Here is a 24,542-nt window from a genome sequence, read left to right on the forward strand (position 1 = left end):
CCTTTCACACGTTGTTTCACTGACGGATCCAATATCTATTCCCCTACCTTAGCCAAGGCCGAGGGTGCACAGGAGGATGGGAGAGTTGGAGATGGCCATGGGGAATGGCCATTAGTGTAGACGTTGAGAGAAAAGGTGGGACTGAGGAGAAACTAAAATTGTTATTTTGTATACACCACCATATACTCTCACTGAGAACATGCAGAAAACAAGCGCAGGCAGCGGAAGGAGCGTGCAGCAAACCAGATCCCCACCCACCCTTTCCTTCAATGACAGTCTGTCCCACCTGTGACAGAGACTGTAATTCCCTTATATGGGCTGTACAGTCACCTGAGAACTCACTTTAAGAGTGGAAGCAAGTCTTCCTCGATTTTGAAGGACTGCCTTTGATAATATTTTCTCTCTCTTTCCCCCACCACTTCTGTCCCTCTCTCTTCCAAGTCCTTGCACAGAGCAAGAAATATCAAACCAGAGTAATACTCCTGAGAAATGGTCAGGATCAGAGGACTCAGTCTCCGGGACAGTAAATAGTCACATGGTTGGTTGAGTCAACAAACTGCAAAAAACAAAACTTCTTGTATATAGTTACTAATCATTTACCTCAGGTAAAGTCCAAACGTTTATGGTTTATGTTGTTAGTTCATCAGCTTGAGATCATTTCCATCACTGGACAACGGAGTGAGGGGGCGGAGCTTACAAACTGCAAGTCTGGGCATGCTCTGTGAATGGCCAAGTACCATATGACACCCCCCTCCCGCCCCCACTCCAATCTGTGGTGACTTTCTTTGAACTCAGATTGGGGGAGCGGGATCCTTAAAATACAATGTGGACTAAAAATGAAGAAGGGAGGGGCTTACTGTGATTGACATGGATCACAACCAATTGGGAGGAACCGAGGCATTTGCAGATTTAAAAAGTCAACAAAGTCCAACCAAATAATTCACATTGCAGCCGAGCACTCCAAACTGGGCTCCAGGCTTCCAACACAGGAGTCGGTCTCTCCAAGAATTTGTTTTCCCCTGCCCTTCCCCAACAAAACTCAGCTCATTCGGCAAAGGAGAGGTCAACAATGGGGCCTTCCTCGCCAGGTTGCTGAGGGACTGCGATCAGTAGGTCTGTATCTTCCTCCGCATCTTGCAGGGCTCGACAGGGTAGATGCAAGGACATTATTTCCCCTGGCTGGGGAATCTAGAACTAGCGGTCACAGGCTCAGAATAAGGGGTCGGCCATTTAGGACTGAGATGAGGAAAAACTTCTTCACTCAGAGGGTGGTGAATCTTGTGAATTCTCTACCCCAATGGGCTGTGCAGGCTCAGTCGTTGAGTATATTCAAGACAGAGATCGACAGATTTTTTGGATATTAAGGGAATCAAGGGATATGGAGATCAGGCAGGAAAGTGCAGTTGAGGTCGAAGATCAGCCATGATCTTATTGAATGGCGGAGCAGGCTCGAGGGGCCAAATGGCCTACTGCTGCTTCTAATTCTTATGTTCTCACACTTGAGTGTTACTTGACATCGGCAAAATAGGCACCATTCGGGTTATGCCCAAGGATGAAATTCCGGGCTCCGTACAACAGTACCAACCACTGAGCAGCAGGTGATGGTCTGAGAGACTTCGACAAATCCCACAACTTCACAAAATGCCATTTTACAATCCATTAAATCCACAGCTAAAAACTGAGCATCCGAACTAAACCCCAGGCACCCTTACACGTGCACATCCCAGAGGATGCAGTCAGCCCATCACTAGACAAATGTGCAGACCCTTGCTCAGTTATTCCTTACTCTTGTAACTCGGGGGAAATTGATCAATTCATTTTAGAAAAAATATATATTTGCTCAAATTAGAAAATGATTTTTAAAATGATGTGGTAATAAGAGAACAGTAAGAAGCCATTCTGAGGCACTGTACCAAATCATGGTGAAGTACTTTTTAACTGCACTATTTTACTGGAAGGCATTGAGCATTGAAGAAGAATTCAACCCTACTTAAATTATATTATGTCTCAATGGGTTCCTTTCTAGTGGATTACTTCCTTCTGGACAAAGAAAAGATGACACAAAATGAAAGGAGTTGCCATCTCTTCCTTGTCCAGTTCTCATGAGCTCTCTCTGTTGTGCCTGCCATTTTTTTTTGCTGATAGATTAGTTTGTGTGACCAGAAACATATCAGGCTCTCTCTTTGGCTACTGTAATCATGCATCAATTACATATTTAAAAAGAAAGTCACGGAACATCCAGGCTCTTACGCACATACAAAGAGGGACCTAGCTGGGCAAGGCCTCACAGGGTTGCCATGGAACGGTTACCTAGTAACAAATCAATGACTGCATGAGAGGAAGGGCCAGGAGTTGAAGAGAAGAGAGGGGGAAAAATAGTTCCAGGTGATGGAGAATGCATATATTACCCTGAGTAACAGGGCAAACCTTGCCGGATTACCTTAAGCATTTGCCAACTGAGTGCTCCAACGTTTACCTCCCACCTGGAATCTGTTTCTTGTTACACAAGTTCATCAGCTTGACAAGAAACAGTCCCTCTGCAACAGGAACTGACTTATTAGAGAAAAACCCAGTGCCAGAATATTCTTAGCGAGGAAAAGCAAACAGAGCATGCGAAAACATTTTTAAAGCATCTTAAATTATATTTTACATTTAAAAATTAGATGAGTGTGCAATTTTAATGAAAGCTCTTTCCATGAGCTGCGCTTTTTTTTTTGCAAATATCTTTTTCCAAGAAGCGAAATGCACAAAACGCCCAAGGAAGAAAAACAAAACCACAGACAAAATATACTGCACTTCCATCACAGATTATACCCACTGCAGCACATGATGGAGAAGCAATTTGGCTCTGAATTTCCTCGGACTGTCTACCGCTGTCCCGACGTAACTTAGTTACAATATCCATGCATTTGCTACCTCTAGACTTGTCTACTCCAACGCACTCCTGGCTGGCCTTCCACATTCTACCCTACGTAAACTTGAGGTCATCGAAAACTCGGCTGCCTGTGTCCTAACTCGCACCAAGTCCCGTTCACCCATCACCCCTGACCTACATTGCCTCCCGGTTAAGCAACACGATTTTAAAATGATCATCCTTATTTTGAAATCCCCTCCATAGCCTCGCCCCTCCCTATCTCTGTAATCTCCTCCAGCCCTACAACCCTCCAAGTTATCTGCGCTCCTCCAATTCTGGCATCTTGAGCATTCCGATTTTAATCACTCCACCATCGGTGGCCATGCCTTCAGCTGTTTAGCCCTAAGCTCTGGAATTTCCTCCCTAAACCTCTCCATCTCTCTTTCCTCCTTTAAAACATTGTTATGTATTCAACTGTAATTGTAACCCATGTATAAGCTGACCTAAGTTGTATACCTTGAGAACACTGACCACAGGGGGCAAACTTGTGGGAGACACTCCTAACATGGACTTTCCGGTATAAAAAGGGGAAGCTCCACCCACCGTCTGCCTCTTGAGGTCTTGGTAATAAAGATAATTGGTCAAAGAGTGATCTTTTCTCAAGTATGGGCCTAGTGTGCATTTATACTGTATAGTAAGGACATATTATTGGCGACGAGAAACTGGGATTTAAACCACGCATGATTGGCCACTAGCAGCACAGAAGAGAGGTACTATGTTGGTGATGATTGGGATGACTTTATTGAGAGACTACAGCAAAGCTTTGTCACCAAGGAATGGTTGGGACAGGATTCGGCCGACAAACGCAGGGCTCATCTGATGGTTTGTGGATCCAGAATGTACTCCCTGACGAAGGACCTTCTACTGCTAGAGAAGCCAGCGGACAAGACGTTCGAAGAGCTCAGTAAGTTGATCGGGGAACACCTTAAGCTGGCGAGCAGCATGCACATGGCGAGACACTGGTTTTACACACACCGGCGGCGAGAAGGGCAAAGCGTTCCAGACTTCGTGGCAGATCCCAGGTGACTGGCGAGCCTATGTAAATTCACAGATGCATGCAGAGCGGAGATGCTGCGAGACTTTTTTTTTTTTAAATTGAGGACATCAGGCACGCTGGGGTTTTCAGGAAATTGATTGAGACCAAAGACTTGACCTTGGAAGCGGTGGCTATGATAGCCCAGACAATTATCTCAGAGGAGGAAGAGACCAGAATGATTTATGGCAAAAATCTTGGCTCAAATGCGGCAAATGACCAGGGAGTTAACATTGTTCACGCAGCACACAGATCTCTAGGCAGACAAGGGCAATCGGACATGCCCCAGCGTGTAGTCGAACCCAAAGGGGGAATTCAACAGAGACAATGGCTAGCTGAACGGCGATTCATGCCATCGCAATGGACAATGCGGCCAGTAATGGGGCCATCAACACCTATTAATGGTGCGCTTAAGGATAGTTACAGAGACAGTCAGAGATGATCAACTGGTAATGGACCTTTTGTTTCCAACAACGGGGCCTCCAGCTCATGCTGGAGGTGTGGAGGCAAACACCCAGCGAGAGCTTGCAGATATCAGCAATATACCTGCAGAAATTGCAACGTCAGCGGTCACTTGGCGCGTATGTGCAGGAAGCCTGCAGCCAGGTTGATGCAAGCCCTACGAGGCCAAATGAATACTGGGGGAAATTGCTGGAAGCTGAAGTTCAGCGAGTTCATGTGGAGCACATATACAGATCATATACCAGGACGCCACCGATAATGATGAAAGTGTTCCTCAATGGCATCCCAGTATCAATGGAGCTAGACACGGGGGCCAGCCACTCCCTGATGAGCATCAAACAGATCTAAAGATTGTGGGTGTCCAAGGCCAGGAGGCCAAAATTATTGCCGATTGACGCACAGCTACGGACATATAGAAAGGAGATCATTCCAGTGCTAGGCAACACCACGGTAGTCGTGACCCAAAGATTCGGAGAACAGGTTGCCACTCTGGATTGTCCTGGGGGACGGTCCCGCACTACTGGGGAGGAGTTGGCTTGCTGTCATGAACTGGAAATGGGGCGATGTCAATGCAATTTCTTCTGTGGAGCGAGTATCATGCTCACAGGTCCTGGACAAATTTGACTCATTATTTCAAACCGGCATCGGCACTTTCATGGGGGCGAAGGTAGTGATTCACATAAACATAATTCACATACGCCAGGCCAGTACACCACAAGGCTACGTGATGCGGGAAACGATAGAATGCGAATTGGACCGCTTGCTGAGGGAAGGCATCATCTCGCCAGTCGAATTCAGTGACTGGGCGAGCCCGATCGTGCCGGCACTCAAGGCGGATGGGTCGGTCAGGATATGTGGCGATTACAAGGCCACCATCAATCGGGTGTCACTCCAAGACCAGTACCCGCTACCGAGAGCGGAGGACCTCTTTGCGACGCTATCCAGTGGCAAACTTTTTTCAAAATTGGACCTGACCTCAGTTTACATGACCCAGGAGCTGGCGAGTGAGTCGAAGTAGCTGACCACCATCACGACACACAAGGGGTTGTTTGAGTACAACAGATGTCCGTTCGGGATTCGTTCGGCCGCCGCGATCTTTCAGTGAAATATGGAAAACCTCAAGTCGATTCCAAGGATGGAGGTTTTTCAAGACGACATCCTCATCACGGGTCGCGATACTGAAGAACACCTCCACAATCTGGAGGAGGTGCTACGCAGACTGGACCGGGTAGGGCTGCGACTGAAAAAAGCGAAGTGCGTCTTCTTAGCTCCAGAGGTAGAATTCCTGAGGAGGAGGATAGCAGCAGACGGGATCAGCCCTACTGCGCCCAAAACGGAAGCGATCCAGAGAGCACCCAGACCCCGTAACACGACGGAGCTGCGTTCGTTCCTCGGGCTCCTGAACTATTTTGGCAACTTTCTTCCCAAATTGAGCACGCTGATAGAGCCGCTACACGTGCTCCTACGCAAAGGTTGCGATTGGGTCTGGGGGGACAGCCAGGAAAGGGCTTTTGATGGAGCATAACAAATTGCGTGCTCTAACATGCTCTTTACGTTATATGACCCGTGTAAGAAACTATTTTTAACGTGCAATGCGTCATCCTATGGGGTCGGGTGTGTGTTGCAGCATGTGAATGCCAATGGTCAGTTACAGCTTATGCCTCCAGAAATCTGTCCCAGGCAGAAAGGGGCTACGGGATGGTAGAAAAGGAAGCGCTGGCATGTGTATATGCAGTAAAAAAAAATGCACCAGTACCTGTTTGGCAGGAAATTTGAGCTGGAGACAGATCACAAACCCCCAACGTCCCTTTTGGCCGACAACAAGGCCATAAATGCGAATACATCGGCCCGCGTACAGAGGTGGGCACTTACGTTAGCCGCCTATGACTACACAATTCGGCACAGACCAGGCACTGAAAACTGTGCCGATGCACTCAGCAGGCTACCATTAGCCACCACTGAGGGGGCAGCTGAGCATGATGCTGAGATGGTCATGGCTGTTGAAGCTTTTGAAAGTGAAGGCTCTCTGTGACAGCCCATCAGATTAAAGTCTGGACAAATAAAGACCCGCTACTGTCTTTAGTTAAAAAATGTGTCCTGAATGAGGACTGGGCAGCCACATACGTGGAATGCCCTGAGGAGTTTAAACCGTTTCATAGCTCAAGGATGAACTTTCGATTCAGGCCGATTGCCTACTGTGGGGAAACCGAGTAGTCATGCCCCAGAAAGGCAGAGAGGTGTTTATCAGAGAACTTCACAATGAGCACCCAGGCATTGTCACGATGAAGGCAATTGCCAGGTCACACGTTTGGTGGCCAGGGATAGATGCAGACCTGGAACTTTGTGTTCGCAGGTGCAACATGTGTGCTCAGTTGGGCAATGCACCCAGGGAAGCCCCCCTTAGCCCCTGGCCCTCCAAACCATGGTCACGCATCCATGTGGACTATGCAGGTCCTTTCATGGGAAAAATGTTTTTGGTTGAAGTAGACGCCTACTCCAAATGGATTGAGTGTGCCATTTTAAATTCAAGCACATCCTCTGCCACGGTAGAAAGTCTACGGGCAATGTTCGTTGCCCATGGTCTACCGGATGTCTTGGTCAGCGACAATGGCTGTGCTTCACAAGCACCGAATTCCAGGACTTCATGGCAGGCAATGGAATCAACCATGTCAGAACGGCACCGTTCAAGCCGGCTTCAAACGGCCAGGCGGAACGAGCAGTGCAGATAATCAAACAGGGGATGCTCAGAATCCAAGGGAGTTCCCTACAAAGCTGCTTATCACCCCCCTCCTGTTGGACAATAGACCCCGACCACACTCGCTCACAGGGGTTCCACCCACAGAGCTGTTAATGAAAAGGACGCTCAAATCCAGGTTTCCCTTATACACCCTACTATGAAAGAAATTGTTGAGAGCAGGCGTCAGTCACAATGTGACTACCATGACAGAAATGCGAGGGCGCGATGTATTGATGTCAATGACCCTGTTTTTGTTTTTAATTACGCTGCAGGGCCCAAATGGCTTGCAGGCACTGTGATTGCCAAAAAGGGGAATAGGGTTTTTGTAGTTAAACTTACCAATGGACAAATCTGCTGCAAACACATGGATCAAACCAAAAGGAGATTCAGCAACCCCATAGAAGAAGCAGAGGAAGAACACGATGTAGAGTTTACTCCATCACAGGTGACCGAACACCGGAGCCAAGTGGAGGAGAGCCCAATCACTGTGGACAGTCCGGACAGGCCTGAGGCACCGCAAATAGCAGACACTCAGGCCAGCGCCCAACAACCGAAGCCCCAACTCAGGCGCTCAACAAGGGAGCGTAAACCACCAGAGAGACTTAACCTGTGATCCCAATAAGACTTTGGGGAGGGAGGTGATGTCATGTATTCAACTGTCATTGTAACCCATGTACAAGCTGACCCAAGTTGTACACCTTGAGAACACTGACCACAGGGGGGCGAACCTGTGGGAGACACTCCTAACCTGGACTTTCCGGTATAAAAGGGGAAGCTCCACCCACCGTCTGCCTCTTGAGGTCTTGGTAATAAAGGTAACTGGTCACAGAGTGATCTTTTCTCAAGTATGGGCCTCGTGTGCATTTATACTGTATAGTAAGGACATATTACATTCCTTAAAACCTACCTCTTTGGCTATGCTTTTGGTCACGTGCCGAATATCTCATGTGGCTCGGTGGCAAATTTTGTTCGATTATGCTCCTGTGAAGCACCTTGGGACGTTTTACTATGACAAAGGTGCTATATAAATACAAGCGATTGTTGCTGTTATAGTAAAGTCCAATTAACTCTGGGCAATACCTCTTCCAACTGCCAGATTAACAAACTAAATTTCACCACAACTCAGCAACACAGGGTTTGGAATCGTAAAGGGACATAACTTACGTTGTGGCAGAGCAGTGGGCCTCTGGTTTATGTATTGTCTTCTATAAGTGGTGAATGAAAGGGTACTTAGTGTAATGGTTATCTTACTGGACTGGAAATCCAAGGACCTGACTAATAATCCAGAGAATGCGAGAACCTCACCATGCCAGTTTGAGAATTTTAATTAATTATTTTTTTTAAGTCTGTAAAAACCCAACTGGCTCCCTTTCGGAAAAGGAAAGCAGTCATCCTTACCCGGTCTGGCGAATAGGTGACTCCAGTCCCTCGCCAACGCGGTTGACTCTGTTGTATCAAATGGGCAATAAATGCCGGCCTTGCCAGCGACACCCACATCCTGAGAATTAAATATAAATTCCTGACCCGGCAGCAAGTGAGAGCCATTGTAGTGTTAACAACCTTGGTGTCAGGACCATCTCAATATTTCAGGTCAAGGTCACAACCACTGAGACGTCAAGTAAATTGCTTCCATGTCATGTAAAGATAAAACTAAGAAACTAATTACAGGTATCAAGGCTCAGGCTCATTTATTGCCCCTCCCAGGTAACTGTGGTTCACTGCGGTGGGAGACCCAAACAATGCACATTACTAAAAGTGGATTGTTTTGGAGTGTAGTCACTGTTGTAATGTAGAAAACCCAGCAAGCTCCCATCATCATCATCATAGGCAGTCCCTCGGAATTGAAGAAGACTTGCTTCCACTCCTGAAGTGAGCTCTTTGGTGGCTGAACAGTCCAATATGAGAGCCACAGACCCTGTCACAGGTGGGCCAGACATTTGTCGAGGGAAGGGGTGGGTGGGACAGGTTTGCCGCGCGCTCCTTCCGCTGCCTGCGCTTGACCTCTTCACGCTCTCGGCATTGAGATTTGAAGAGCTCAACGCCCTCCCGATGCACTTTCTCCACCTAGGGCAGTCTTCGGCCAGGGACTCACAAGTGTCAGTGGTGATGTCGCACTTTATCAGGGAGGCTTTGAGGGTGTCCTTGTAACGTTTCCGCTGCCCACCTTTGGCTCGTTTGCCATGAAGAAGCTCCGCATAGAGTATTTGCTTAGGGAGTCTTGTGTCTGGCATGCAAACTATGCGGCCTGCCCAGCGGAGCTGATCAAGTGTGGTCAGTGCTCCAATGCTGGGGATGTTGGCCTGGACGAGGACACTGATGTTGGTGCGCCTGTCCTCCCAGGGGATTTGTAGGATCTTGCGGACACATTGTTGGTGGTATATCTCCAGCGACTTGGTGTTTTCTGTACATCGTCCATGCCTCAGTCGTTGAGCTGCAGTATGCGGACGACGCCTGCGTCTGCGCACATTCTGAGGCTGAACTCCAGGATTTAGTCGATGTATTCACCGAGGCATATGAAAGCATGGGCCTTGCGCTTAACATCCGTAAGACAAAGGTCCTCCACCCGCCCACAAACAGCAATGTGATAATGACCCTATAATCTGTTTTAGTGATGTTGGTTGTAGGATAAATATTGGTCAGGACACAGAGGAGAGAACTAACTCCCTTGCTCTTCTTCAAAATAGTCCCATGAGATCTTTCACATCCACCTGAGAGAGCAGGTGGGGCCTCGGTTTAACGTCCCATTCGAAAGGCAGCACCTCCGACAGTGCAACACTCCCTCAGCACTGCAATGGAGTGTCAGCCGAGAATTTGTGCTCATGTCCCTGGAGTGGGAATTGAACCCACAATCCTTCTGACTCAGAGACAATCGTGCTACCCACTGAGCCACGACTGAAGCACACTCCCAAGAATCAACTGTTGTATTTTGTGCTGCCGGTTTTGCGCTCCCCTTCATAAAACCCAGCAGCAAAGCTTCCAAGTTTAAAAATGAGCAGTGAATGATAGAATTGACGGAACATTTCTAACAGCTAACAGGCAGTCCTGGAAAGCTTCGCCAGGACTTGGGGCGAGGGTGCGGGGGGTGGGGATATTTGGAGAAGTGGAGATTGTGATCCGAAGCTTTTACATGAACTAACAGTTGAACTGGTACAAGATCTGAAACAATAAGCCCAGCAAGACTATGCCACTCGTGTGTATAGATTTAAATTGCTACGAGCAGCTCACACTGTGCTAACCTTGGCTGTTGGAGCCAGTTGTGTGTGGAATTCTAGGAACCGAAGCTTGAGTAGCTTCGCACAAGGAGATTCAGTCAGGCAGGCCCTGGGCTAGGAGTCAAAAACATCGAGCTCGTCTGTCGGAAAATCTGGGCACGCTTCCAATCCTGGCCTTCCTCGCTGCAAGAATCGACACAGAGCACAACACTGGTCCCAATGTTTGACCTTTCTCTCTTCCCTTTGCAGAGAAACAATCTCTGGTATTTCCTTCACATTCCGACACAACATGGCTGTGCACAGCCGGGCAAAGACAACAGGACTTCTCAGTCAGGCAATTAACTATCATTAAATCAGAATGAAATGTCAAGTCTTTGCTATTTAATATGCGTTTAGGACTTGCTGGGATTACCGGAGGTGAAGCCAGCTCGTTATGCAAATACACAACCTGCAAATCATAGAATGACACAGAACAGGAGGCGGCCATTCGGCCCATCAAGCCTGTGCTAGCTCTTTGAAAGAGCAATCCAATTAGTTCCACTCCCCTGCTCTTTCCCCCATAGCCTGCAAATTTTTTCTTTTCAAGTATTTACCCAATTCTCTTTTGAATGTTACATATGAGTCAACTTCCACCACTCTTTCAGGCAGTGCATTCCAGATCACAACAACTCGCTGCGTAAAATAAGTTTCCTCATTTTGCCTCTGGTTCTTTTGCCAATCATCTTAAATCGGTGTCCTCTGGTTACTTAGCGACTGGAAGAAGTTTCTCCTTTTTTTCTATCAAAACCGTTCATGGTTTCGAACACCCAAATCTCCTCTTAACTTTCTCTGCTCTAAGGAGGGCAACCCTAGCTTCTCCAGTCTCTCATCCCTGGTACCATTCCACTCTTCTGCACCCTCTCCAAGGCCTTGACATCCTTCCTAACGTGCGGTGCCCAGAATTGAACACAATACTCCAGCTGAGGCCTAACCGGTGTTTTATAAAGGTTTAGCATCACTTCCTTGCTTTTGTACTCTATTCCTCTACCTCTAAAGCCAAGGATCGCACATGCCTTTTTAACATCCTTCTCAACGTGTCCTGCCTCCTTCAAAGATATACACCCCCAGGCCTCTCTGTTCCTGCACCCCCTTTGAAATTGCCTTTCCTCATTCTTCTGACAAAAATGCATCACCTCACACTTCTCTGCATTAAATTTAATCTGCCATGTGTCTGCCATTTCACCCATCTGTCTATGTTCTCCTGAAGTCTGTTACTAATCTTATTCTTTACTACATTCCTGAGTTTCATGTCATCTGCAAACTTTGAAATTATGCCCTGTACATCCAAGTCAAGATCATTAATATACATCAAAAAGAGCAGTGGTCCTAATACTGACTCTTGGGGAACATAAGAACATAAGACAAAGGGTTATCGACCCGAAACGCTAACTCGATTTCTCTCCACAGGTGCTGCCTGACCCGCTGAGATTTCCAGCATTTTCTGTTTTTATTTCAGATTCCAGCATCCGCAGTATTTTGCTTTTGTATAAGAACATAACAACTAGGAGTAGGAGTCAGCCATTCGGCCCCTCGAGCCTGCTCCGTCATTCAATGAGATCATGTCTGATCTTTACCTCAACTCCACTTTCTTGCACTGTCCCCATATCCCATGATTCATAGAAACATAGAAACATCGGACCCAAGTTTCCACATGATTTGCGCCTGATTTTTAGGAGCAACTGGTGGAGAACGGACTATCTTAGAAATCGCAATTCTCCACATTTTTTTTTCTGCAGTTCTAGTCAGGTAGAACAGTTCGACTTTGGAACTGAATTTTTTCTTCAAAAGGGGGCGTGTCCGGCCACTGACGCCTGATTTCAAAGTTTCCACAGTGAAAACGTACCCCAAACTAAAGTAGAATGGAGCAAGTGAAGATTTTTGTAGAACTGAAAAAACCTGTTCTACACATTAAAAAATCAGGCGCAGGTTACAAATTAGGCTTCCAGACCGAGGTGGGGGGGGGGGGGGGGGGGGAAGGGAACTCATTAAATTCTACAATACATCCTTATTTATACTTCTACAAATATTATACAAATAAATCCAACCTGAATAAACATTTATAAGCAAAGAAAAGATTAAATAAACCATCTTCCTACCTGTGTGAAAGTGCTTCAGGCACGGAGAATTTTGCAGTCAGCCTGAGGCGCCCGTTCTGCCCACGGGGGGGGGGGGGGGGGGGTTGGGGGGAGGGGAGAGGAGGCGCCCGTTCTTTCCCGCGGGGGGGGGGGAGGGGGGGAAAGGAGACAGTGAGAAGGCTGCAGTGAGATGTGCTGATGGCAATGTGCTTTTATTTTAAAAATGTTCAAAAATTAAACAGCTACAAAGAACTACAAAAATGGCCGAGTGCCAATGTTTTTTTCACACTGAGCATGCGCGAACGCTGCAACGCGCACACGCAGCGTTGCCGGCAGGAAAAAAACTAATTTAAATAGTACCCGCTCCCTCCCACTTACAAAATCGGCGCAAGTGTAGGCTCCGCCCTCCTGGGCGCCGCGCCAGGCAGACAAGGAGCTGCAGAACGCTCCAGAATTGCGAGTTTTTTTTTAGGCGCCGTTTTAGGCACGAAAAACGGGCGCCCAGCTCGGAGGGGCACCCGTTTTTTATCGTGTGGAAACTTGGGCCCATAGAAACATAGAAACATAGAAAGTAGGTGTAGGAGTAGCTCATTCGGCCCTTCGAGCCTGCACCACCATTCAATATGATCATGGCTGATCATGCAACTTCAGTACCCCATTCCTGCTTTCTCTCCATACCCCTTGATCCATTTAGCCGTAAGGGCCACATCTAACTCCCTTTTGAATATATCTAACAAACTGGCCTCAACAACTTTCTGTGGTAGAGAATTCCACAGGTTCACAATTCTCTGAGTGAAGAAGTTTCTTCTCATCTCGGTCCTAAATGGCTTACCCCTTATCCTTAGACTGTGACCCCTGGTTCTGGACATCCCCAACTTCGGGAACATTCTTCCTGCATCTAACCTGTCCAATCCCGTCAGAATTTTACTATCCAAAAATCTAACGATCTCTGTCTTGAATATACTAAATGACTAAGCCTCCACAGCCCTCTGGGGTAGAGAATTCCAAAGATTCACCACCTCTGAGTGAAGAAATGTTTCCTTATCTCAGTCCTAAATGGTCAACCCCTTATTCTGAGACTGTAACTCCTGGTTCAAGACTCCCCAGCCAGGGGAAACATCCTCCGTGCATCTACTCTGTCAAGCCTTGTAAGAATTTTGTACGTTTCAATGAGATCACCTTTCATTCTTCTAAACTATAGAGAATATAGGCCATGTCGACTCAATCTCTCCTCATAGGACAATCCCCCCATACCAGGAATCAGTCTGGTGAACCTTCGTTGCACTCCCTCCATGACAAGTATATCCTTAGGTAAGGAAACCAAAACTTCACACAATACTCCAGGTGTAGTCTCACCAGGACCCTATATAATTGCAGTAAGACATATTTACTCTTATACTCAAATCCTCTTGTAATAAAGGCCAACATACCATTTGCTTTCTTAATTGGTTGCTGCACCTGCAGGTTAACTTTTAGTGATTTGTGTACAAGGACACCCAGGTCCCTCTGAACACCAACATTTCCCAATCTCTCACCATTTAAAAAATACTCTGCTTTTCTATTTTTCCCACCAAAGTGGATAACTTCACATTTCTCCACATTATATTCCAATTTCCATGTTGTTGCCCACTCACTTAGCCTGTCTAAATGCCCCTGAAGTCGATTTGCATCCTTCTCACAAGATACAAAGTTGGTGGGAATGTATCATCAGCAAATTTGGATACATTACATTTGGTCCTCTCACCCAAATCATTGATATAGATTGTGAGTAGCTGAGGCCCAAACACCGATTCTATCGGTACCACACTAGTTACAGTTTGCCAACCCGAAAATGACCCGTTTAACCAATCCTCAATCCATGAGCCCTAATTCTGTTTAATAACTTCGTGTGGCACCTTATCAAATACTTTCTGAAAATCCAAATACACTACATCCACTGGTTCCCCCTTATCTATTTTTCTAGTTACAACCTCAAACCCTTTCATAAATCCGTGCTGACTCTTCCCAATCCCATTATTATTTTCTAAGTGCCCTGTTACATAAGAACATAAGAATTAGGAACAGGAGTAGGCCATCTAGCCCCTCGAGCCTGCACCGGCATTCAACAAGATCATGGCTGATCTGGCCGTGGACTCAGCTCCACTTACCCGCCCGCTCCCCATAACCCTTAATTCCCTTATTGGTTAAAAATCTATCTATCTGTGATTTGAATACATTCAATGAGCTAGTCTCAACTGCTTCCTTGGGCAGAGAATTCCACAGATTCACAACCCTCAGGGAGAAGAAATTCCTTCTCAACTCGGTTTTAAATTGGCTCCTCCATATTTTGAGGCTGTGCCCCCTAGTTCTAGTCTCCCCAAACAGTGGAAACAACCTCTCTGCCTCTATCTTGTCTATCCCTTTCATGATTGTAAATGTTTCTATAAGATCACCCCTCATCCTTTTGAACTCCAATGAGTAAAGACCCAGTCTACTCAATCTATCATCATAAGGTAACCCCCTCATCTCCGGAATCAGCCTAGTGAATCGTCTCTGTACCCCCTCCAAAGCCAGTGTATCCTTCCTTAAGTAAGGTGACCAAAACTGCATGCAGTACTCCAGGTGTGGCCTCACCAATATCCTGTACAGTTGCAGTGGGACCTCCCTGCTTTTGTATTCCATCCCTCTCACAATGAAAGCCAACATTCCATTCGCCTTCCTGATTACCTGCTGCACCTGCAAACTAACTTTTTGGGATTCATGCACAAGGACCCCCAGGTCCCTCTGCACCTCAGCATGTTGTAATTTCTCCCCATTCAAATAATATTCCCTTTTACTGTTTTTTTTTCCCCCAAGGTGGATGACCTCACATTTTCCGACATTGTATTCCATCTGCCAAACCTTAGCTCATTCGCTTAACCTATTTAAATCTCTTTGCAGCCTCTCTGTGTCCTCTCCACAACCCGCTTTCCCACTAATCTTTGTGCCATCTGCAAATTTTGTTACACTACACTCTGTCCCCTCTTCCAGGTCATCTATGTATATTGTAAACAGTTGTGGTCCCAGCACCGATCCCTGTGGCACACCACTAACCACCGATTTCCAACTCGACTCACTGCTTTTTGTTAGCCAGCCAATTCTCGATCCATGCTAATACATTTCCTCCGACTCAGTGTACCTTTATCTTCTGCAGTAACCTTTTGTGTGGGACCTTATCGAATGACTTTTGGAAATCTAAATACACCACATCCATCGGTACACCTCTATCCACCATGCTCGTTATATCCTCAAAGAATTCCACCATGTCCTTAATAATAGATTCTAGCATTTTCCCTGGATCATAGAGATTATATTCCCTAGATCAAAATCAGAGAGAACAGTCACGTGATCCTCACTGTGTGCTTGCTACTGGCTAAAGGGAGCCACTGACAGGGAAGCAGGTTTTACCCAGTGAGCTGGGAGTGAGCCTTTGGCCCAGTGGGAGTATTCCCCCCTATATTCCCCAGGTATTGGGTTCCAACTCTGCTCCAGACAGTTCCCACAAGCGGCAACCGCAGCTCCGGCTCGGAATTGTGGGATTGTGGGTGCGGGATCCACTCATTGTATGGGTTGTGAGAGCCCATAAAACCCCCACCACATAGGACTAACACCCCACCCCCATCAACTGGTATGAAGATGGCCATGGGCGGAGCATTGATGTCACGGCCTGTCAGTCTGTTCATAAGGACATGAGAGAAAAGATAGCCATCCGTGGCTAACTAAAGAAGTAAAGGACGGTATCCAATTAAAAACAAGGGCATACAAGGTAGCCAAAACTAGTGGGAGGACAGAAGACTGGGAAGCTTTTAAAAGCCAGCAAAGAACGACTAAATAAAACTGATTAAGAGAAGATAGACTATGAAAGTAAACTAGCACAAAATATAAACAGATAGCAAGAGTTTCTATAGGTATATAAAAAGGAAAAGTAAATGTTGGTCCCTTAGAGGACATGACCGGGGAATTAGTAATCGGGAACATGGAGATGGCAGAAACTCTGAACAAATATTTTGTATCAGTCTTTACAGTAGAGGACACTAACAATATCCCAACAGTGGATAGTCAATGGGCTAAGGGGGGGGGGGGAGGAACTTAACACAATCACAATCACTAAGGAGGTGGTACTCAGTAAGATAATGGGACTAAAAGCAGATAAATCCCCTGGACCTGAGGGCTTGCATCCTAGGGTCTTAAGAGAAGTAGCGGCAGGGATTGTGGATGCATTGGTTGTAATTTACCAAAATTCCCTGATTCTGGGGAGGTCCCAGCAGATTGGAAAACTGCAAATGTAACGCCCCTATTTAAAAAAGGAGGCAGGCAAAAAGCAGGAAAATGTTGGAGTCCATTATTAAAGAAGCAGTAGCAGGACATTTGGAAAAGCAAAATTCGATCAGGCAGAGTCAGCATGGATTTATGAAGGGGAAGTCATGTTTAACAAATTTGCTGGAGTTCTTTGAGGATGTAACGAAGAGAGTGGATAAAGAGGAACCAGTGGATGTAGTGTATTTGGACTTCCAGAAGGCCATTTGACAAGGTGCCACATAAAAGGGTACTGCACAAGAAAAAAGTTCACAGGGTTGGGGGTAATATATTAGCACGGATAAAGGATTGGCTAACGAACAAAACACAGAGAGTCGGGATAAATGGTTCATTATCTGGTTGGCAACCAGTAACTAGTGGGGTGCCGCAGGGATCGGTGCTGGGATGCCAACTATTTACAATCTATATTAACGACTAGGAGGAAGGGACTGAGTGTAACATAGCCAAGTTTGCCGATGATACAAAGATGGGAGGAAAAGCAATGTGTGAGGAGGACACAAAAAATCTGCAAAAGTACATAGACAGGCTGAGTGAGTGGGAAGAATTTAGCAGATGGAGTATAATGTTGGAAAGTGTGAGGTCATGCACTTTGTCAGAAAAAACAAATCAAAGAACAAGTTATTATTTAAATGGAGAAAGATTGCAAAGTGCAGTACAGCGGGACCTGGGGGTACTTGTGCGTGAAACACAAAAGGATAGTATGCAGATACAGTAAGTGATCAGGAAGGCCAATGGTATCTTGGCCTTTATTGCAAAGGGATGGGATATAAAAGCAGGGAAGTCTTGCTGCAGCTACATAAGGTTTTGGTGAGGCCATACCTGGAATACTGCGTACAGTTTTGGCTTCCATATTTACGAAAGGATATATTTGCTTTGGAGGCAGTTCAGAGAAGGTTCACTAGGTTGATTCTGGGGATGAGGGAATTGACTTATGAGGAAAGGTTGAGTAGGTTGGGCCTCTACTCATTGGAATTCAGAAGAATGAGAGGTGATCTTATCGAAACGTATAAGATTATGAGGGGACTTGACAAGGTGGATGCAGAGAGGATGTTTCCACTGATGGGGGAAACTAGAACTAGAGGGCATGATCTTAGAATAAGGGGCCGCCCATTTAAAACAGAGATGAAGAGAAATTTCTTCTCTGAGGGTTGTAAATCTGTGGAATTCGCTGCCTCAGAGAACTGTGGAAGCTGGGACATTGAATAAATTTAAGACAGAAATAGACAGTTTCTTAAACAATAATGGGATAAGGAGTTATGGGGAGCAGGCAGGGAAGTGGAGTTGAGGCCAAGATCAGATCAGCAATGATCTTATTGAATGGCGGGGCAGGCTCGAGGGGCCATATGGCCTACTCCTGTTCCTATTTCTTATGTTCTTATAAGAAATAGAAGCAGGAATAGACCACATGGCCCTTCGAGCCTGCCCCGCCATTCAATAAGATCATTGCTGATCTGATCTTGGCCTCAACTCCACTTCCCTGCCCGCTCCCCATAACCCTTGACTCCCCTATAATTCAAGTATCTGTTAATCTCCACCTTGAATATATTCAATGACTCAGCCTCCACACCTCTCTGGGGAAGAGAATTCCAAAGATTCACAACCCTCAGAAAAATAATTCCTCCTCATCTCTGTTTTAAATGTGTGACCCCTTATTCTGAAACTATGCCCCCTAGTTCTAGATTCCCCCACGAGGGGAAACATCCTCGCAGCATTTACCCTGTCAAGACTCCTCAGAATCTTATATGTTTCAATAAGATCACCTCTCATTCTTCTAAACTCCAATGAGTTCATTAATCGTTCCACTACTTCACCCTGTTCTGTAAGGGAAGTGTGAGAAAGATACAAAAACAACAACCCACTGAGCCTCAGCCAATAAGATTAACAGGAGGAAAAAGGGTGGGGGATGTGTGTGCATACGTGTGCGGTACATATACACACACACCTCCGAACCACATCCCTGCAAAATGCAGCAAGTGGACAAAAAATAAAAGAGCACCATCGTTCTCACCTGATTATCAACTGTTACAATTATTTTATCCAATGATCAATAGATAGATTTTTCAACTCCAGGTGAATCAAGGGATATGGAGATCGGGCAGGAAAGTGGAGTTGAGGTCGAAGATCAGTCATGATCTTATTGAATGGCTGAGCAGGCTCGAGGAGCCGTATGGCCTACTCCTGCTCCTAATTCTTATGTTCTTATATAATGCAACGCATTATATTCAGTTAACTGGGTCACCCAGATAATTGTAGCCAGCAATGTGTATAGTTTCAACAGCTCTCCACCACGGTGACAAGGTACAGGCTGCTGACTACCCAATCTCAACCACATCGAGGAGGCGAAACTCTCATCAACGGGCTGGGCAGGGGTCATTGGGAGAAGAGGATGCTCTGGTAGTGTCGCTTCAAAGTAGCATTGATAATAGTCTGACAGTACGTCTCCTACCAATGCTCACACTTGTAGTCGATGCATTGGAGAGGTCAAAGAAAAACAGAGAAAGCTGACCTTCGAGCACCAGCAATGTCATTCTGAAGTAACTGGATATGGCTGAGAGTCAGTCATTGGAACGAGCTTATGGTCAGTTTTGGTAAATGAGGGAAATAGACTCTTTAATCATTTTGTGGATCTATTAATCTCCTATCACCTCTGGCCTCTATAAGGCACTAAACTACATTACAACACTGACTATACTTCACAATTACTTAATTTGACTGTAAAGTGCTTTAGGATGAACTGAGGTCGTGCAACGTGCTTTCTTTTCTTTATTTAACTTGCAAGGAATCTTTCAAGCTTTTTTTTGAAAACAGTTGCTGGGAATTTCCTCGTGAGGTCCCCCAATAGGCTGCCGTTATTTCGACAGAGAAACTCACGGTGGGGTCCCCGCCGATTATTCACCAAAATTTCGGCCCCAGTTTTGTTTTGGATGACGGTGGGGTGGGGGGGGGGGCAGGAGGGGGGACAGTGGAGGGGAGGGACGGAACAGTGGGGGGGGGGGGGGGGGGAACAGTGGAGGGGAGGGGCGGAGCAGTGGGGAGGGGGGGGGGGAAACAGTGGAGGGGAGGGACGGAGCAGTGGGGAGGGGGTGGGGCAGAGGATGAATGCAATGGGAACACAGATACTGATTCAGACAGGGGTATAGTTCTTCTCCAAAGCCGCAAATAAAACCGTTGCTTCAATTCGCAGGAATGTGACAACATAAATCACAAAATCTACAGCCCTACAGTCATCATTTGCGTTGTGACAATTTGCACAAAACTTGAGGGGTATAGTACTGCAGTGAGTGACACTGTGTATGTTGCCAGTACCCTAATTCATTGCTTGTAAACTGTCTCTGATGAGTAAACACATAAGGAATTGCTAGAGAAAAAAGACCAAGGCCAATCTAGTTTGCCTTCTACCATCCTGGCAGTCACGATACAATGATAATGCAGTTATAGACACAGCAACAACCTCCATCAATGAGTCTACAACAGACCCAGATATGAGGCAAGGAAAGCCCCAATGGTGGAGAGCATTGGGAACAATAGGTCCAAAGTCATCTGTTGCTCTCCACAGTCATCATCATCATAGGCAGTCTCTCAGAATCGAGAAAGACTTGCTTCCACTCTAAAAATGAATTCTTAGATGACTGAACAGTCCAATACGAGAAACACAAGTGGAACAGACAGTCGTTGAGGGAAAGGGAGGGTGGGATTGGTTTGCTGCATGCTCTTGTTTTCTGCATTTTCTCGGCAATGAGACTCGAGGTGCTCAGCACCCTCCCAGATGCACTTCCTCCAATTAGGGCGGTCTTTGGCCAGGGACTCCCAGGTGTCGGTGGGGATGTTGCACTTTATCAGGGAGGTTTTGAGGGTGTCCTTGTAACGTTTCCTCTGCCCACCTTTGGCTCGTTTGCCGTGTAGGAGTTCCGAGTAGAGTGCTTGCTTTGGGAGTCTCGTGTTTGGCACGCGGACAATGTGGCCTGCCCAACAGAGCTGGTCGAGTGCGGTCAGTGCTTCGATGCTGGGGATGTTGACCTGGTCGAGGACGCTAATGTTGGTGTGTCTGTCCTCCCAGGGGATTTGCAGGATCTTGCAGAGACATCGTTGGTGGTATTTCTCCAGTGACTTGAGGTGTCTGCTGTACATGGTTCATGTCTCTGTGCCATACAGGAGGGCGGGTATTACTACAGCCCTGTAGACCATGAGCTTGGTAGCAGTTTTGAGGGCCTGGTCTTCAAACACTTTTCCTCAGGCAGCCGAAGGCTGCACTGGAGGCGGTGTTGGATCTCGTCGTCAATGCCTGCTCTTGTTGATCAGAGGCTCCCGAGATATGGGAAATGGTCCACGTTGTCCAGGGCCACGCCAACCCTGTAGAGTAACAAGCCCAGAATCCAACACCGCAATGAGCAATCAAAGCTCGCTTTGCCGACGGGCTTTGTCAGAGTGCGTCCAGCAGCTAGGTGCCACTGGCACTGGAGCAAGCAGCTACTCGGGCATGTGTATTGGATAGGCTACCTTGGGCATGGCCCCTCAGCCTGGTTTTACAGGCTCAGCAATGTGCTTTCTACCAGCAAGGGAGCAGAGCTCTATTATTGGAAGTGATTGCGTAATATAATTAAGGAAATGGCACTCACAAAAGGCCTGCTGAGCAAAAGAATCAATCCAGCACTAAGTCGCAGCAGGTGAGAACCGACCACATCCCCAAGGACCCTATCCGGATAATTTAACCATTTCACCACTGTGTTTTGGACTCTGGTTGGCAACAGGTTCTGAAGGGCAACATGATGGCATTAATAACTGGGAGTGCCCGTGCTGTAATTTATGGATGCTACACTCGGGGATTCATTCCGGAGGCCAGGAATTCACGGGAAAGAAAGAAATCATCGCGCCCTTGGCTGAATTCATCTGTTGCCAGCTGCTGGAATCGAGCGCTGGTTGGTTTTAGAAAAAAGGGGAGCCCACAGGATTATGAAGGGAACTTACAAACCTGAGCCAGACTAACTGTTAAAAGTGGCGCAAAAAATTCCTGAGCTGAAGAGTGAGTAAGAACGGAAGTCAGGCAGAAGGAGATGGAGAGTTCTGGAGAGAGGAGAGATTGAAGGATACGTTCAGAACAGGAGTAGGTGGGATTGATCTACGAATAAAGGGACAGGTTTGTTCGGCCCAAAGGCCTTTGCCCATTCATAAGTTATTATGTTTGAATGTCCTTCAAGGAGAAGAGGCCCAAACAGTGGTTGGCTTCCAAATTCAGGGTCTGTCAGCTGCAACCACCAACGACGTCACAAATGGGCATTCCGACAAGAGGTTTGTGGTTTTCGCACCATAAAAATGTTCGCGTTTGATCAAAAATAATCCAGGAGCCAGAACTGATTCTGCTGAAGATTAAATGACTCAAAAGCAACAGGGTCTCTTTCCATTCCCCGCCTGCCTTGAATTGCCATTTTCCAGTGTGTACTTGGAATTGTTGCACTTCTGCATATTGGAAGGAAAAAAGGTCTGGAATCTTAGCAGAGGTGTTTGCTCAATCCCAGTGTACAGCTGGTAAACACTGGTAACACACTCCGTTCTGGGACCATAGGTTTCATCACTTCCTGCCCATGGACACTGTCAGCAACGATAGTTGAATGGCTATCTCCCGGAAAAATGAGTTTTTTTCTCTGATTCACTGCAACTAAGTTATTAGGAGAATTGTGAAGCTGTGGAATTCTCTACCACAGAAAGTTGTTGAGGCCAGTTCGTTAGATATATTCAAAAGGGAGTTAGATGTGGCCCTTACGGCTAAAGGGATCAAGGGGTATGGAGAGAAAGCAGGAATGGGGTACTGAAGTGGCATGATCAGCCACGATCTTATTGAATGGTGGTGCAGGCTCGAAGGGCCGAATGGCCTACTCCTGCACCTAGTTTCTATGTTTCTAAAAGCAGTACATCAACATTCCAGATTCACTCACACTATCTGAAGCAAGTGTCTGTATAATGCATGAAATATGGCAAGTGTAGTGGGCTTGGAAGGAATAGGGGACCTTGGAGCTATGATTCCCAAAGCTCTCCACCTCTGAGGGTTTTCCTCACCTCATGATTGGGTCTCTTGTACAGTAATCAATAGCAATTGAATGCCACGGTTAGTCAACAGCTGCATCATTATTATATAATGCGACTACCAGGATGACAGAAGGTGCAGTCGACCATGGGTTTTCTTTTCGTGAAGCAATTCCTGTGATCTTGATATTTGAGCCAAAAAGAAATGGCTTGGATCCTGATCAGTGTTTCAGCAAATGATACAAGGTTACTACAAGTTACAATGACTTAATCATCATCAAAAATATCAAAGACCAGACTTGATCACAGCCCCTATCATTCCTATCCTGACCCCAGCTCGGTCTTGGACTTAGCAAAGATTGGTGATTTTAGCACAGTAGTGAAGTCAATTGCAATTCAATTTTGTAAATAAACATCTCTTTTTGTTGTACATGCTACACGTGTAATTTACAAAATTCATTAGAACTTACATCAGAAGTCTTTTAGAGCACAACACAAGAAGGTCGTAGATAAGGCACACTCCAAAGACAGTGATTCCCGTCTCTTTCACCAGCATCGCACAGGTCCCCAGGAACAGACTTAGCAGCAAGAAAAATGGAGAACTGGTGGGAGGAAAATATTCCCCAGAATAGTTACAGTTCACACTCCTGCAAAGGAGAGAAAGATTGTCAAATACCCGGTGCAACAGTTCAATTTATTCACAGCCATATACAGTATTGTACCAAAGTAAAAAGCGAAACACATCAACACATCAGATGCTAGAAAAGGATGGAAACACACAACAGAACTGTTAGTCACGCAAGCCCTTGGTTACCTTACAACAAAAACATGAAGCGGCTTTCCCTCTTTATAGACGCTGTAATCTGCAATCTACTTTCAACACTTGCGGTTTTTACAACACCATTTTGCCCCATTGGCAAGACCGTTTTCCAATTGCTTTAATATTCAGTTAATGATTTTTTTTTTCTGACCCCAGCTCAAACATTTTGGCCGAGAAATCCGTCTCAGGTGGTATGGGATGGGCCAGCCGTTATATGCGGTGCCTGATATTCCGTTCCACTGACTGCAATGGAACCAAGTATCAGCCTCTGCGAACCATGGATGGCCGATGGAGGCGATCCGTCGCCCGCCCAGGCTTGGCAACACATCGGAGTTGCGTTCATTTCTGGGACTATTGAACTATTTCGGGAACTTTCTGCCGAACTTAAGTACATTGTTGAAGCTGCTACACGTGCTCCTGCGTAAGGGTTGCGATTGGTTTTGGGGGGACTGTCAGGAACGGGCTTTCAATCGGACGCGGAACCTGCTTTGTTCTAATAAGTTATTGACCCTGTACGACCCCTGTAAGAAACTGGTTTTGATATGCGATGCATCATCCTATGGGGTTGGGTGCGTGTTGCAGCAGAGTAATGATGAGGGCCAACTACAACCTGTGGCTTATGCCTCCAGGTCGCTCTCCCAAGCAGAAATTGGGTATGGGATGGTTGAAAAGGAGGCACTCACATGTGTCTGTGGGGTGAAAAAGATGCACCAGTACCTTTTTAGCAGAAGGTTCGAATTAGAAACAGATCACAAGCCGTTAACATCCCTGTTGTCCGACAGCAAAGCTCTCAATGCCAATGCGCCAGCTCGCATACAGCAATAGGCTCTCACGCTGGCTGCATATGACTACACCATACGGCACTGGCCAGGCACCGAAAATTGCGCTGACGCGCTC

General features: G+C 46.4%; 1 protein-coding gene across 1 annotated transcript in view; it reads right to left on the bottom strand.

The window, feature by feature from the left end:
- tmtc1 (transmembrane O-mannosyltransferase targeting cadherins 1) overlaps positions 1-24,542 on the bottom strand; it is a 269,539-nt gene that overhangs the window by 179,001 nt on the left and 65,996 nt on the right. The window contains exon 4 of the mRNA XM_070901685.1: positions 23,296-23,472. Coding sequence (XP_070757786.1) covers positions 23,296-23,472 — 177 coding nt within the window. The remainder of the gene's footprint in view (positions 1-23,295; positions 23,473-24,542) is intronic.

The sequence above is a fragment of the Pristiophorus japonicus genome, chromosome 15, assembly GCF_044704955.1.
Source record: "Pristiophorus japonicus isolate sPriJap1 chromosome 15, sPriJap1.hap1, whole genome shotgun sequence".
NCBI lineage: Eukaryota > Metazoa > Chordata > Chondrichthyes > Pristiophoridae > Pristiophorus > Pristiophorus japonicus.